This window comes from Stigmatopora nigra, chromosome 7 (assembly GCF_051989575.1).
Source record: "Stigmatopora nigra isolate UIUO_SnigA chromosome 7, RoL_Snig_1.1, whole genome shotgun sequence".
In the NCBI taxonomy this organism is placed as follows: domain Eukaryota; kingdom Metazoa; phylum Chordata; class Actinopteri; order Syngnathiformes; family Syngnathidae; genus Stigmatopora; species Stigmatopora nigra.
In genome coordinates, this window is record NC_135514.1 from 11,064,335 (window position 1) to 11,080,437 (window position 16,103).

Consider the following 16,103-nt stretch of genomic DNA (forward strand, 5'->3'; position numbering starts at 1 on the left):
AAAAAATGAAACAGTTTTACGTCATATAATTAATTTCTTGACAAACCAAATTGCTTTAAATAGAAGCCTTAATTGTGTTAAGTAGACAAAAGAATGTTTGATCAGAACAAACGTCGCAAGTGCAACAATAACATAATTGAACAGTACTCTTATTGAAGTGTTACTATACTTAACCAATTCATCTCCATTTAATGAAGCATAAAAGAGTAACACGAAGATATTTTTGAATAATGATTGGACATAGTAATGCGCGCAAAAAGACGCACAGATACGAACCGGTGCCCACTTTTAAGTTATCCAGTTGACTAAAACGCGACATGAAGAGAGAGGAATACATAAATAATCGAAAGTTTAATCCGATTTTTACTTAACAAACACAGTTTCCGACTGTAACATGCCCACCTGAGCCCACTAACCTCGTGCGTAAAAATCAACGTGTCGTTCCATATGACTTACCAGCACAAACGTCAATTTTTTTCGCCCGTGTCCACTTTGAATTTGGGAATGTTTTAGCCTTCTAAATTCAGAGGAAAAAGAAACAAAACAGGTCGAAACCCGCTGCTAAGAGAGGCACACTAAAACTGGCTGACTATAGTTGTAGGCGGTCTCAAACGGGAACTGGTTGGGTCACCGGATAATTTCAAGGAACTCCTTTTTCGGCATTTAACCCTGTCAAACCAAGAGACAGTTAGCCAGCCGGCTAGCTAGCTAGCTAACGAAAATGTTTGCTAGCTAGCTGGCTAGGAGATTTGCGTATATAAAAAATAAAAATAATTCAACCACAAAGCGTCATTTTAAGTGACTTTTTGTTGTAATTAAAACAAAAAATAAATTAATAAGAAAAAAATACCTTTTCACATTTGGGTCATGTCACAATGTCACAATTTTATTTATTTATTTTCTCTACTGTTTATCCTCATTGAGGTCGCAGGGGGTGCTGGAGCATAGTTATCATACCTGGGGAAATTTAGAGTGTTCAACCAGTTTATGCATGTTTTTGGAATGTGGGAGGAAACCCGTAAAAAGCCCACGCAAGCCAGGGGGAAAAGGTCAAACTACAAACAAAAGGACCCACCTGGGATCGAACCCAGGACGCCAGAACTGTGAGACTAACCACTGACTCTCTGGAAAAAGAAAATGATTGCAAAAAGAGAGCACTGTAAAGGATTAAACGTGTTATTGTGAGCGGTACACGTGACAAACAGGAGCGCAAATTCCGTCAAGTCGGTGCGAAAATGTTGAGTCATGACAGTTCTCTGTCTTGAAACTTCCTGTTTCCCACTCCCCTGCTGCACCCTTAATTTTCAGCCATAATTGTTAAACGAGCTGCTTTTGTTTTTAACAGTTGTTTGACCCAATTTAGCGAAAATGCTCAAATTTAAGGAACAAATAACCAGTCAAAACCACACAAAAGGATTCCTGGTTTTGCATTTATCAGCCACGAATTCATGTCATAACAAATCCTAGTGGTCAAATAGTGTCTTGATTTGTTTTCTTTCTTTTGTCAACCACAAATGATCTCTTACAACTTTTGTTTCGCTTTGTCAGAGATGTTGAAACCCAACAGAAGACACTAAATCCCTTTTGTAACAGGAAAATACTCGATGTGGAAATTGATACCACATAAAAAAAACAATTCTAGCGTTTCACCTTCTATACAAGCTACATTGAACATTTAATTTTTCCTCCAGTTTAAAATAGATTTGACGTCTCTGGCCTTCAATGGCAGTGATTTATTTAGTTTAATTTTACACATTTTAAGTTATTTGGCCCTTTTTCCATTTTTAACATTATTTTAGTATGTTTCAGCTTCCATAGAGTACAAACATGGGACATTAGTTTTCATCCTAAAAGCTAATTGTTGCCTCACTCTGGTCATTTTGGACCTTGAACGCTATATTTGCAAGCACTGAGTAAATAATGCTGCATGTTCTGGTCTCTTAATGGACTTTAAAACCTGAAAATTTAATACCTCTACTATATTTGAACTAGTCAAAATGGGCTTCAACATGAAATAAATAAAAACCAAGCAGAAATATCTTTTGATGTTCCATAGCACTGGTGTCAAAGTGGCGGCCCGAGGGCCAAATCTGGCCCGCCGCATCATTTTGTGCGGCCCGAGTAAGTAAATCATGAGTGCCGACTTTCTGTATTAGGATCAAATCAGCATCTAAGACAGTGAATAAATAGCCATTACTACATTATGCATGTTGTTCCTATACATTGTTTATTTTCGTCCATCTTTTTTTTTAGACATTTTGCAGCTGTGCATCGATGCTGACAGGAAATTTCAAGCATTAACCCTATTAACTTACAATAAGATACACAACTTGAAACCAAGAACAAAATAAAACTTAAAAAAATAACAATAATCACAGCTAATTTATGTTTTCTCATCAGCTGCTTACATTCTAGTTGTACAAGTCATTTACCGTAATTTTCGGACAATAAGCATCTACTTTTTCCCCTCCCACTTTTATACGTTGCGACTTATAGTCCACCGCATCTTATATGTGGATTTTTACAAGCGAATGAACGTCATGTTTTGTAGTGTAAATATCCCATAATATAATGTGTACACCTGCGACTTATAGGTGGTGGGCGGTAGTGCGGTTTTCTTATCAAGTGTGGTGGGTGCGGCTTATAGTCTAAGAATTACGGTGTGTTCTGGTGTTGACACATTTTGAAGTAATCCTTGCACTAAAATTCAAAATAAATACTCCTTTTGAAAGGTCAGAGAAGGAAAAGAGGCGGGGTTTCCTTGAGAACTGTAAAACATGGACGTGTTTCTTCCCTGCATAAGTCAATGTTCTAGAATTTCTTGTATTTATGGTCAATCTGAAAATAATTAACTCTGAGCGAGAGTGCCATGTCAGAACGGGCAAATCCTAATCAGATAAATATTTTTAAAACAGTGCATCTGATGGGAATTTTAATCCACGTAAACGTAGCCAGCTTGTTGCTACCATGACTTTGGCATAAACCTCTCACAACATGTCAACCGTGACCGGACGTTTGGTCGCCAAACGTCCGGGGCGACCAAACGTCCGGGGCGACCAAACGTCCGGGGCGACCAAACGTCCGGGCGACCAGACGTCCGGGCGACCAGACATCCGGGCGACCAAACGTCCGGGCGACCAAACGTCCGAGAGACCAAACGTCCGGGAAGACCAAACGTCCGGGCGACCAAACATCCGAGTACCTTTGAACCTTGAAATATTAACAGTACTTGGGCTAGTTGTGCTTCCCTTTTAAATCCATTTCAAAGTATTATACATTCAAACATGCTCTATTCCAGTGGTGTCAGATTCAGTTTGGTTTCGCCAGCCATATTAATGCCAAGTCCATCTCGTGTGGGCTGGATCCATTTATTTTTGGTTAATATACTTGTGATTGCGGAAAGGAAATTGATCTTACTGCAAGTACTGCAAGCACTTGATAACACACCCCACAAACATGTGGTTTTGCGGCACCCTTATCGCAAATAACTAAAGCATTTAATTCTTTATGTACAGTATGAATGAGCTAAAAAGATCTCAAACAACTCAGCGGGCCGAATCGGACATCCTATCGGGCCACTTATGGCCCACGTGCCGCACTTTTTTTTCTCCCTGCAAACTGGCACATGCATACAAAGAAATTGTCTATTTCACATCTTACCACCTGATTGGATAATCCTCGAATGGAGTTTAGCATGCAATAATGTATTTTAAGCTTCAAATATGTCCTCCTTTCACTCCACTGTACAGAATGATCAATTAATGGCTTTACAGATTGACTTTTTTGTTGTTGTTGTTATTTACAGTTCCTTGGTTACAGGTTGAAAAGCGATTCATGGCTTCATACACGTTACATTATTTCATTGCTTTTTGCTCGTTCCTTTCTATGTGCAAAGTCGTATTGGATTTATTTACATCAAGCACGTTGGTGGAAGAAAATAAAAGTTCGGGCAGCTCATTTTTGCTCTTTTTGTTGTTGTTGTTATTTTGGCACTCGGCGGCTCAATTCTTTGCGGTTGTCAAAGTGCATTTTAGAACATTACGCCTGAAAAGCTTGCCCCAAATTTGACAAAACATTGGCTTTTGGGGTTGTTATCTTTATCATTAAAGCACATTCACTTTCCCCATTTGCTCGCAATGTACTTTTTGTTCGCCTGAAAATGCAAAGCAAGCTCTGCTGCTGTAAGGCAGTAAAACGCTGACTCGTGACATCGTTATGATTGGAAAAAAAAGTGCCCATTGTCTACAGTTGGGGTGAGAAAGATTTCTTTTTGCACGTCAACTACACATATTTTGATGAAGATGTTTCTTGATGACTCATAGACGGGACAAAATGAGAATAAAATGCGCATATTTAACTACTGTGGTGTGATAACGGATGTATACAATAATAACATGGTGTGTCGATGTGGCGGTGCGGTACTGTTTCGGAGATGGCGTGCCCATCGCGGCGGGGTGTCAGGACTTCCCGGTGGCGGAGGGTGGCGAGGCCGAGCTGGCGTCGTTCTCTCGCTGGTCGCTTTCGTCGGACGATGATGTCTGCGCCGCCGCCACATCTCTGCAGGTGGTAAAAAATGTTCAAGGGCTGTACGACACGATTGGGAGAGGACGTGTGGATTTGTGTGCTTACTTATCGCCGCTTTGCGTGATGAGCCTCCTGCACGTCTCCATCTGGACGTCAAGGCCTCTCTTCATGGAGCACATTTCCATGTACTCGTGCAGGTGGCGATTCATGTCGCTTTTTGCCGTTGCCAACTCCAACTAAAAAGTTCAAATATGAACAAAAACACATTAGACTACACTTTAGAAGTCCGATCCATTTTGACCCAGCCTATTATTATTGCTATTTTTTTTAGTATTTGGCAATTTTCTTGCCATATTCGCATTGGTATTAACACCAGAGAACGGAGCATAATTTTCAAAAGCATTAAAACATGAAGCAGTTTTACTCCATACATTCCATTTAATAAATTGGATGTCAATGATAGCAAAAACATGATAATTCACCTCAATTTGGTCAATAGTCTCTTGGTATTCCTTCTCTCTGGACTTGAACAAGCACTCAGTGTCATTGATCACCTTTTCCAGACAGTCCTCTTGCTAAAATAAAAAGAAAGAAAAACTTTTTTTTTTTCTAGTTCCAAAACAAAACAATTCAATAAATCCGCGTCAAACCTCTCCCGGCGGGTGGGCGGGGTCAGGAGGCAGAGTGCACCCTGGGAAATCCTCCCACAGCAGTAGTGTCTCCTCGGTTTCTTCCCAGGCGAGACTGTCGCAGTCGTCTTCGAACTCGCACTCGCGCCTGAAAAGTGAAGAGTCAAGCGGAAAATTCAGTTTTCTCGAAAGATTCTGGATATTTTGGCGATTTCTCACAAATGACTGAGCATCCGCTGCATTTCCTCATTGATCTGATTGGCCGACGAGTTGCCGTGCGGTTGTGGCTGCGCTGCTGGTTGTTGCTCGTCCTCTTTAGCCACGCCGGCGTCGCTTTCGGACGTGCTGATTGGTTCCTCTCCTTCGCTGCCGTTGACGGAGAGCGGCGTCTGTTTGCGGCGTAGGCTCAGCGACGGCGAGTTGTTGGTGACCTGCACACAGTTTTGCGGTTAAGAACAAAGACATTTTGACACATTACATGCTATTGACAACTAAACTAGACATTTTCAAAAATTGATTGCGATATATCGCGATATTACCTTGAAAGATTATTAATTCAAAATCCCTCTGAATCAGTGTTTTGGGTGGAAAAAAAAATATGTTACTGAACTGACACTTACGCCCACTAGTAGGCAGCAGTAAGCCAAAATGCCCTGACATGTAGTAATTGTGCTTAGGCTCATGAGGGCGCTGTTTCTCAGTTCAAGTCTCGTATCTAATATTTACATGAATTGGGCATCCATCGGCGTCAATGGTGGAGAAGGTGAAGGAGGGCCTACCTGGTAAATCTGGATGACATCTTCACAGTTTCTCTGCTGGGCCACGTCGCAGAGGCGAGCCGTGATGTCGATACGCCGGCAGATGTCCATGTCGACCTTCATGGCTTTCTCTTGGATTTTTGTATCCAGATCAGACAGATTCTACGGAATTGATGATAAGGAAATCCATTGGAAAACAATATTTACGATCAAATGAACCTCAAGAACCAAAATAGTTCTCTCTAGGAATATTCATTTTCATCTTTTGCTTATGTACTATACTGTACACATGGTTAAAATGATACTTTTAGATAAGAAATATTACATATAATATAAGAAAAGCCACAATTGTCCTTTTTCAAAAATGGCCGATGCTTACTATGAACTCACATTGCTCATGAGGCCTTTAAAGAGAACCAACTCGGCCTTCAACTGCTGAACTCGGACGGCCAGCTCATCCTGACAGCCTTCACTTTCTTGCAGGTCCTGCACGCACGCAAACAAACAGAAAAGCTCAGAATCACAGTGGACAAAAGCCTTTACATTATGCAAGACTATGTCATGAGCGCAAGAAAAGCTTTCGGCTGCAGTCAAGTGCACCAACTCCTTGTAAATTCCTCTTAACCGTCATTTAACGGCCTACTCGTTGATTTATTTCTGCACTTGTGGCCTCTTTGCTGATGGCCGCTATTGGCTTGATTGTTATTGTTGCTATCTTAAAGAACGCCTAACCAACAATGCCATTTTTTTCCCATCTTTTTACATTAAAATGCGCAAAACGTGCATGTAATCTGAATTAATTCATGTAAGCCGTTTGGGAATTTATTTCACTTTTGTGAGTTAAACTGTGTAATTAGCGACAATTCGGGGTTGACACTGTGGCTTATGATGAAAGTACTTTGTACTTCTCACACACACACACACATCTGAAAAGAGCTGCAACAAGGTGTCTCCCTGCTGCATTCATGAGGTGCAAAGCAAAAACTGCTGTAGTCAGCCAAACTCAAAGACTTCATAAATTGGCATTAAATTAATTTGGGAAAAATCCCTCATCATTTTGGAACTTGCTTTGTAAATGTTACATAATATGCACATTTCTGGGTTTTCTGACAGCCGACCGTCGCTTTAACCGTATTACCCCGTAATAAAAAAAACGACAGTATTACCTCGTTTATCGCGGTAGATGAAATGTAACATAAACCGTTCGTTACCTCTTGCAAGTCAACAATCTTCTGCTGCAGGTCGGCCCTCATTGTGTACTCCTCTTCCCATCTAAGAGTCAAAGAGATACGAGGTATCAATCATGTTTTTCATTTCAGTTGGAAACAAAACATATATTTTAATTATGTTCAATATTAAAGTGGAAAACGGAAAATATTTCTATATTTATTTTTAAATCTTACAAAATGCGCTTTGAAAATCAGGAAATCTAATATACATCTATACTCTACATTTTAATTTGATCCTAAAACAGAAAGTCAGCACTCATGATTTACTTTCCCGGGCCGCACAAAATGATGCGGCGGGCCAGATTTGGCCCCCGGGCCACCACTTTGACACCTGTGCACTCAGCAAAGAATTATGACTCACGAGAAATTTTGAATTTCTACAAAAAACGGCCTCAATCTGAAGTAAAAGCCCCAAGCGCAAACATGTGCGTGTGTTCCAGAGCCCCTGGCTCACATCCCCCCCCCCCCCCCCCCCCCCCCCCCCTCTGCAGACTGCTGCATCATCTCCCGACTAAGGTTACAATTTCCCCAAAACTGCGACAGACGCAGATCTGGTGGAGCCTTCCTGCATCTCAAACGCTGTCTGGGAAAAACAGAAGACGTATGCAAGCGTGCCACCTTTGGCGGGGTGGGTGGGCCGCTTCCACACCCCCGCACCCGTCCAGTAGTTTGCAGAGCGTGCTGCATTGCAGATAGGGTAAGGAGGGGCGAGGACCGGGGGTGGGGGTGACATTGTGCCTGCTTTATGAGACAAGTGTGCCATCAAATAAACTAAATAAAATGACATTTTGGGGACAAAAATGCCATGATTGAAAAAGAAGTGATGTCACATGTGAATGTTTTTTTTGTTGGATTCTGAACATGTATGAGGAGGTCCTTTAAAATTGCTCTCTATTGGGTTTGAATCATGACGTAGTAGTGCAGGCTGTAAAAAATATTTTGTTTGACCTTATTTGTATTTGTTATTCTAAATTAAGAAAACTATAATGATGTTTAAATCAACATTTTTAATTGGCATTTTTTTCTTTTGGTTGTAAAAAGTGAAACATTAAAAAAGGTTGTACAAATGAGTCAAATTTTCTTCCAGAAATTCATATTTTTATGGTTGTTAGAATTAATAGAGTGAAAAAATATATTAGTTCCTGACATTTTTAACGTTAATCGAACTACAGTCATTTTTTTTGGTTATTTTCTAACAAACATTTGAATCTGTATATGTCGCAATAAAAGGAAAAACAATAACAAAACGCCAGTAAAGAGAAATTATTCTTTAAAAACCTATTTTTTTTTGTCAACACGTAAAAACAAAAGTAGGCACGCTCAATCACACAAAAGTTGCCATTCTAGCAATTTCATAGTTGACCAAAGAACCAAAAACCACTTGTCAGACGCCTCTCTAAGGAAAAAGTGACCAATCGAGTTGAATCCTTCTGTATTTTTAGGGACTGACTGGTTAATGGAGGTGTATTTCTAGCATCAACACCTGCCTCAGTGGGAGGTATCAGACGGGGTGGAATTTGGGCTGACTCAGCCAGGCACAGCTGAGCTGCAGCTGCTCGGAAACAGCAAAAAATAAAAAATAAACAACAACAACAAATGAACAAAAGCGTATTACAATGGTAGCAAATGGCACTGTTTTTTAAAGATTTTTTTTCTTTAGTTAGCAAAAAATGTAGCTTTCACAAGTCAACTATTGCCAAGTGCTAAGTGTATTAAGAAGTGTGTCATATAGTGAAATGTCAGTGATGACAGTCACACTGAATTGGACATCTGTCACCGTCAATAGCGGTGAAATAGCATCACTCAATGCCAGCCATCCCAGTTCAAATGAATTTGACATTTTTTCAAGAGGAAAAAAAATCCTTTTAAAACAATGCAAAATGGGAATCACCATTTGCCTGATTGACAGCAATAGATGTACAATCCATTTTGACCGTGAGGTCTAACAGCAATCATTCTATCTCTGCCAGCCCTCCAAGTCATACTGGATTGGGCATTTATCGCCATGACAACATACGAGGCATCCCATTTCAAATTGATTTGATAGCTTTTCAAGAGTATATTTAAAAAAAAAAACATTTTAAGTCATGTTAAACCACCATCAGACTCATTGACTGCCATTAACAGGGAAAAATGTCCAATTAATTTTGACTGGGAGGGTCCAACCCACTATACAAATTGGATCTGAGATAATACCCATCATTGGCAGTTGACATAATCACCCAATGCTAACCCTTCCAGTTCAAACTGTTTTAACATGGATCCCTGTCAATGGCAGTGAATGAGTTAAAATCCTTTAGATCCATTTCCAATGGGTAATAAGAACATGTACTCACCTGCGTTTATACTCATCCCGTTCCCGCTTGACTTTAGCCAGGACATTGTAGAGTGCTCGAATCTCAGGGGTGATGGTGTCAATCTGGACCCCGACTCCATCCGGGTGCATCCAGGAGACCCCCGGGCTGGTCGGACGCCCCGCTCCAAACCTGGGAGTCGGGTTGTAGGACCATATGGTTCCCGGAAGAAAGCGAGACGCCGCCGTGCCCACCGAGCGTCCACCACTTCTGGACTCGGCGGTAGGGGACGGTTGGCTGACGGTGACGGTCGGGTTCGAGGAACCGTCGCTTCTGCCGAAAGCGGAGACGGTCTCGGTACCGCAGGATAGCGTACTGGGTCTTCTGGCGGAGTTGTTGGTGTTGTGGAAGGGGAGAGAACCGGGTCGGAGGGGAATGGATGCCACTAAACCGGTTTGGACGCCGGCGTCTTGCATGTGAGCCCTGTTGCCGCCCTTGTTGCTGTCCACGGCCTGCTGCAGTTGCTTCTCCAGGACTTTATTCCGACGTTCCAGCTCGTGGACCTTTGCCAGGAAGCAACGGAATCTCAAATTGAGGGTTTTCAGTACGCTGATGTTGGAGCCCAGGTCGTTCCTCAAAGCCATGGCGGCGGGAGGGTGGTGTGCAGAGGGGTGCTGGTGCTGATGTTGATAGTAGTGGTGGAGGAACTGGGTAGTCTGGGACGGGAACTCGGGACCGGGATGGAGATCGGAAACGGGGATTTCGGCTAGTAGCAACGATGCCGGGTCGTCCGGGAGGAGGCCCGAAGGGGAGTCTGGTTGTCCGGTGGCCTGGTTCGTCTGCGGGGTTGCTTGGAAATGAGCCGTAGCCCCCAGCAATGGATTCATGCTATGGTACGGGAAACTAAAACGCTGCAAATCTGGCATGAACACGGACTGGATGTGTCTCTGTTGCAGCAGAAAATAAACGGTAGCTGGTTGTTGTTTTTTTTTTTTACCTTCTGATGTAACCGTCTCGGAATTAAGACTTAATGGTCTTAACGACGACGGCTGCTGTTTGTTAAGGGGTCAGCTCGGCGACAAAGCGTCCATAAAATGGAGAGGAAAAATAGTCAGGGAATGAAAGACGAGGAACAGAAGGAGAAAGGGGGACGTTTTGTCCTAAAAAAAAAGAGGTGAAAGGGGAGGTAATTGGAGGAGAATTTTTGATGTGAGCTAGTACCTCCGAGTTGAAGCAACAAAATGTGACCGCAAGCAGGACAAGTGCAGCTGGGGCTAAATTTACCGTAATGGTAAAAGAGAAAGGGCAAGATGAATCATCAACACTTCGTTTACAGCAATAATTCGAGTCGTTCTAATCAAATTTGAAATTTATAATTATTATTACATGCATTTGAATCTGGAAATGCTTAAACGGGTTGTGTGAAGGTTTTAAATGACAGCAAAGGAATTTTTTGGGGGAGGTTTACACAGAGTAGTACGTTTGATGATGCGGATATACTGTTAACGCGACCTCTAGTGGTGAAATGAGGTATTAAGAGGATGTCGCCACTTGGTAGATTAACATTTATGTATACATAGAATGTTTTTTAACCAATCAATTTCTGACTGCACATAATCTAAAAGCATTGACTGAAATGTACCATAATTCTGCCATTATGTGACCTAAAAAGTTCCAGCCTGATTTCACCAGAGTAGAAAAAATGAAAATCTCTCCAACACATGAAGCCAAAGGTAAACATAAAAAATAAAATGTTATTTTCAAATGTGTAGAAACTAAATTAATAAGGACCAATACAGTAAAACTGGTGGTCAAAAAAGGTACTGCAACCTGGATAAGCCCAAAAAAGAAATGAGCTTCATCATGAATGAATATTCAAAAGAAAGTCAATGAATCGGTTATTAAGTGACAAAAACCACAAAAGTAATTCTCACAAAGAGGACTTTTATTTCTCCGCCGACCGCATTACTGCAGCACCACAGACACTCAACACCTTCAACTCCTCACAAGCGCAGAACAGGACAATTCAGAGAAGGAAATCGTGACAAATAATTCCTTTAGAGATCTGTGGAAGGGTGGAGGGTTCTCTTCCCAGGCAGCGGGGTTCTTCTATTAGTAAACGTAACCTGGCAGCGTTCATCTGCCGCCGTGGAGAGTGGGGCAAAGTGCAAAGACGACCAAAACGGGGTTTACTCCTTGGAAGCCATGTGGGCCATCAGGTCGCACACGCGGTTGCTGTAGGCAAACTCGTTATCGTACCTGATGCAAGAAAATGGGGGGAAAAATACAAGCTTTTAGCTTTTTAAATTTTTTTATATATGTATATATATACACTGAAATCACACTTTGCCAAAATGGGGTCCCAATTTGACACATACCAGGTAACCAGCTTGACAAAGTGGTCATTGAGGGCGATGCCAGCGCCGGCATCAAAGATGGAGGAGTGGGTGTCGCCATTGAAGTCTGTGGACACAACCTGTAACACAAAAGTTCACACATTTCATACTTCTATATCAACTTGTTATTGGGGTCCATAGCCAGGTTTTATCCATTTATATGCCTACTAAAATTTATTTTAAACTAAGAAATAAATACCATTATCAACATTCAACAATCCATAATTATACAAAATAAATTTAAAATTTTAATTCCCAAATTAAATTGGCAGTATATTTCACCAGTAGATGGGGCAGAGTAACATTTACTATTTGTTGGTTATTTTCTGTTTTGCAGTAAGAAAACAACCATTACTGAATGAATGAATTCCTTATGATATTGACCCTAATAATGCACTTTTGATTCATACAGTATCATACCTGGTGCTCTGTGTATCCCAGAATTCCCTTCATGGGTCCTTCAGAGGCAGCCTTCACCACCTTTTTGATGTCGTCATACTTGGCCTGGAGAAGACAGCTCATTGTGTTATTTGAAACAAAATATGATACTTTACTTAAAACAGTTCATAAATTAACCACCAGAGGCAGCCGTTTCACACAAAATAATTCCAGTCACCAATGATCATATATTAATAATGATTAATATTATATTATATAATATTGTAATATATATTTAATATATAATAATAACAATAATTGTTATATGACAATTGGTGACTGAACATTTGTGTGAAAATGCTACCTCTAGTGGTTATTCTAGGAACTGTTTTAATCAAAGCCAGTGACAAAAATTCAGGAGGACTCACGGGTTTCTCCAGACGGACAGTCAGGTCAACCACGGACACATTGGGGGTGGGCACGCGGAAAGCCATGCCAGTCAGCTTGCTGCAAAACAGAGCCAATTTGAATCACGATATTACGGCATAGTAAATACTTTGTTAGTTCATATTTTTAAAATGTACCCATTAAGCTCGGGGATGACCTTGCCGACGGCCTTGGCGGCGCCGGTGGATGCAGGGATGATGTTCTGGCTGGCGCCACGACCGTCCCTCCACAGCTTGCCGGAGGGACCGTCCACTGTCTTCTGGGTGGCGGTGATGGCGTGAACAGTGCTCTAACAGGGGAAAGCAACATGCGGATATTAATATGATACAAGGTTAATTCTTCGACAAAATTCAAATGTGAAGTGCTAGCAAGAACAGTTTTGGTTAAAAAATGAAATCAACTACATACTAGCTTTCGATCTCTTGGATGTTTCCAGACTGAGTTTAACAGAAGAAAATGGCGGTGCTTTGTAAATGGAACAATTAAAAGCTGTGTACTCTTCAAAGTATTTTGTTTTTTTGCCAATACGAGTACCAAAAATTATACTTTAGCGGTACTAATGAAGGGTGAGAGACATTCAAGCATTTCAAATCCTCACCATCAGACCCTCAATGATGCCAAAGTTGTCGTTGATGACCTTGGCCAGGGGAGCCAAGCAGTTGGTTGTGCAGGAAGCATTGCTAATGAATACAAACACATCAGGCTTTACTGGACTGGACAAAACCGGACTTACTTAACGGCGACGTGCATCGCACAGATTCTCACCTGACGACCTTCAGGGAATTTTCGTACTTCTCGTGGTTGACCCCCATGACGAACATGGGTGCGTCAGCGCTAGGTGCGGAGATGATGACCCTCTTGGCGCCGCCCTTCAGGTGAGTCTGAAGTATTGGGGAGGATAGGTTAGTCCAGTTTGAGAAGGCAGGCCCGAAGTAAGGTCAAAGGGCACTTACGGAGGCCTTCTCAATGGTGGTGAAAACGCCGGTGGACTCAACCACGTACTCGGCACCGGCATCGCCCCATTTGATGTTGGCGGGGTCCCTCCTGCAAGACAACGGAGGCCGATCATCTCAAGGTATCGGAAGCCATTGACTGGTCATTGGCAAGAAAATAAAATTTCAAGTCTTGGTAGTTTTGGACGTACTCGTGGAAGACGGTGATCTTGTGTCCATCGATGACCAGCTTGTCGCCCTCGATTTTGACATCGCCGGTGTAGCGGCCGTGGGTGGAGTCATACTTGAACATGTAGACCTAAAAAAAATAATGTTTGGACTTTTATTATAAAGCTAAACAAAAATCTGAAAGATTCTGTTAGGCCTGCCAACTAAGATTTTTTAGCTACCGTAGTTTTTGGACTATAAGTCGCACTAGCCATATAGTCTGAGAAATACAGACTTGGAGGAACTTATATATATTGTGTCAAACTGAAGTACAGTTAACTGAAATTTGTATGTTTTAACAGATGACATTTTTTTGGAGGAAATTTCCATTCGAATATAATGTCCTGATTTTAACTTTCTAGTTCAGCCTTTATAAGTAGATTTTCCAGGCCAAAACTCACCATGTATTCCAGGTCAATGAAGGGGTCATTGATGGCCACCACTTCCACCTTCTTGGAGTGGAAAGCAGCACGGGTCACCAGACGACCAATACGACCAAATCTGAAGAAAAAGAAAAACATTTAAGCCTCTAGAAGTGTGTCTTTTTATTTTAAGTATTACCATATTTTCTCACATATAAGCCGCAGCCTAAAAATTGCCTTAAAACCATTGAATTTTACAATTTCTCGCGTATAAGCCGCCCCATGATTCACAATTTTCACCTCCATATCCATGGTTTTAATATACAGTACAAATGCGTTACTTTGAAGGGAAAATCTTAAAGAAAATTACTTGCCATGGCATTTGAAAAAGAAAAAATATGAAAAAATAAAACAAAAACAAGGGAGGACATTTACAAGGTAGGGACATGTTGCAACATTTGATTAGCAAAATGTCCCGCCTGCCTCAAAATAAGGGGTTCAAAGTCAAATGTGCCAACAACGAGTTGCCGTGTTTGATCAGCACTTGTTACTTTTTAACCAAGGAGTTCAAAATACACTTCTTGTGGGGGAGGGGGGGGGGTGTCAGTTAGAGGGAAGACATCCAAGTGAGCCAATGGACATCAGGGAAATAAAGGGCTTAAATTAAAGTCCTATCTTCTAAAAGTCAAAGTTCAGCTCCACTTTATCAGTACTATTATTATCCAACAGTGAGAAGCTACCATACAAACATGGCAATCTTCAGTCATCCATATCTGAGGAGGGGGTTGAGGGGGCGGCAACAGGGGGCTGCTTTAAAAATAACTTGACATTTTCTCTTGAGTGCACCCAAGCCTCACTTTAATCCCTTCTTACCCAAAAGAATGAGTACAACAAAAATAAAGGAATAAAACTTACCCATTGATACCAACTTTAACCATTTTGCCTGAGTTGAGCGAGTCCTCTAAAGAAAAGAAAGTGGCATAACATGAATAGATTTAAAGTGAGCAACACAAATGTAGCCTGAATTCAAGCAGCAGCTTCTAATGAAAAAAAACTCCATTGGAAGTCAATTTTACATTTAAAAAAGAATCTTTTCATTACCGTTTGTGAGAAGGCTGAAACTGTCCTGCGACTCCAGGTGAGAGTGGGGGAGAGCAAAGTGGAGCGCAGCCTTTTATCAGGAAAGCTACGTTGGGGTAACGCCCCCCTGCCATCCAGGGACACGCCCCCTCCTGCCCTTCTGAATGTCAAGGTTAGCCAGAGCGGCCATCGGGCCCCCGGTTTTTGAGTGAGGCCTCTTGCCATGGTTTTGCTTACGCTGTGGTGTCAAACATATGGCTCGTGGGTTGAAAGCGGCTTCCCTGGCTGGGGACCGTTCTGGCCCGTGGGGGTGTTCTGAATCGAACGCTAGGGCACTGTAAAACTAGATTTTTTGTGGTTTGTTAAGGTCTTATCTGCAGTTATATTCATTCTTTCACAGTCAAAATGGCGCCTTCAATGGCGGCCAATGAGGAACCTTAAAATTGCCCCAAAAATCACCTGGAAATGTTCAGAAATGAGCAGAAAGCAACTAACACATCAGAAATTACCCCCAAATCAATAGGAAATGAACCAAAACATACAGGAATTGACCCACAAGTACCCAAAATGGCCACCACTGCCCGCCATTGAAAACGGATGTTCATTTGCCCCTCCAGTCAAAATAGACTGGACGTCAATTGCTGTCAATGGCTGCAAGTAAGTTCAATTTTTAGGGCAGAATTAAACTGGTAAGATTTAGTTGGCATGAGCACCAAACTGAGTTGGACACCCACACTTAGGCCTCAGGCTGGCTGGGTGACCTTCCGACCTTTAAAGCACACTCAAACGAATGAAAAGGGGGCAGAGCGGGGATCGGATCTCTTCCTGCCTTTCACTGACATTTAA

The 16,103-nt window shown here is 41.8% G+C and overlaps 2 protein-coding genes across 2 annotated transcripts; both read right to left on the bottom strand.

Annotated features, from left to right (window-relative positions):
- Nucleotides 1-3,112: 3,112 nt before the first annotated feature.
- Nucleotides 3,113-10,692, bottom strand: iffo1b (intermediate filament family orphan 1b). The gene is made up of 9 exons (XM_077720424.1): nucleotides 9,477-10,692; nucleotides 7,123-7,183; nucleotides 6,302-6,397; nucleotides 5,933-6,073; nucleotides 5,373-5,584; nucleotides 5,175-5,301; nucleotides 5,007-5,099; nucleotides 4,630-4,760; nucleotides 3,113-4,557 (listed from the first exon to the last, which is right to left on the bottom strand). The coding sequence occupies exons 1-9, from the start codon at nucleotides 10,358-10,360 to the stop codon at nucleotides 4,458-4,460; spliced, it is 1,845 nt and encodes a 614-aa protein (XP_077576550.1). The 5' UTR covers nucleotides 10,361-10,692; the 3' UTR covers nucleotides 3,113-4,457.
- Nucleotides 10,693-11,358: 666 nt separating this feature from the next.
- On the bottom strand, nucleotides 11,359-15,387 carry gapdh (glyceraldehyde-3-phosphate dehydrogenase). Its single transcript, XM_077721710.1, has 12 exons — nucleotides 15,279-15,387; nucleotides 15,093-15,138; nucleotides 14,217-14,316; nucleotides 13,800-13,906; nucleotides 13,609-13,699; nucleotides 13,421-13,536; nucleotides 13,254-13,335; nucleotides 12,793-12,944; nucleotides 12,637-12,715; nucleotides 12,251-12,334; nucleotides 11,813-11,910; nucleotides 11,359-11,693 (listed from the first exon to the last, which is right to left on the bottom strand). Exons 2-12 carry the CDS (start codon nucleotides 15,113-15,115, stop codon nucleotides 11,624-11,626), a joined length of 1,002 nt encoding a protein of 333 aa, XP_077577836.1. The 5' UTR covers nucleotides 15,116-15,138; nucleotides 15,279-15,387; the 3' UTR covers nucleotides 11,359-11,623.
- Between the last annotated feature and the right edge of the window lie 716 nt (nucleotides 15,388-16,103).

Coding starts and splice junctions, on each gene's coding strand:
- iffo1b (XM_077720424.1), bottom strand. CDS start 10,360: ATGCCAGATTTGCAGCGTTTTAGTTTCCCGTACCATAGCATGAATCCA. Junction 6,398..7,122: donor AGATTGTTGACTTGCAAGAG/GTAACGAACGGT, acceptor GCGTGCGTGCAG/GACCTGCAAGAAAGTGAAGG. Junction 5,100..5,174: donor CCGCCCACCCGCCGGGAGAG/GTTTGACGCGGA, acceptor TTTTTATTTTAG/CAAGAGGACTGTCTGGAAAA.
- gapdh (XM_077721710.1), bottom strand. CDS start 15,115: ATGGTTAAAGTTGGTATCAATGG. Junction 13,907..14,216: donor TCATTGACCTGGAATACATG/GTGAGTTTTGGC, acceptor TATTTTTTTTAG/GTCTACATGTTCAAGTATGA. Junction 11,694..11,812: donor TTTGTCAAGCTGGTTACCTG/GTATGTGTCAAA, acceptor TTCTTGCATCAG/GTACGATAACGAGTTTGCCT.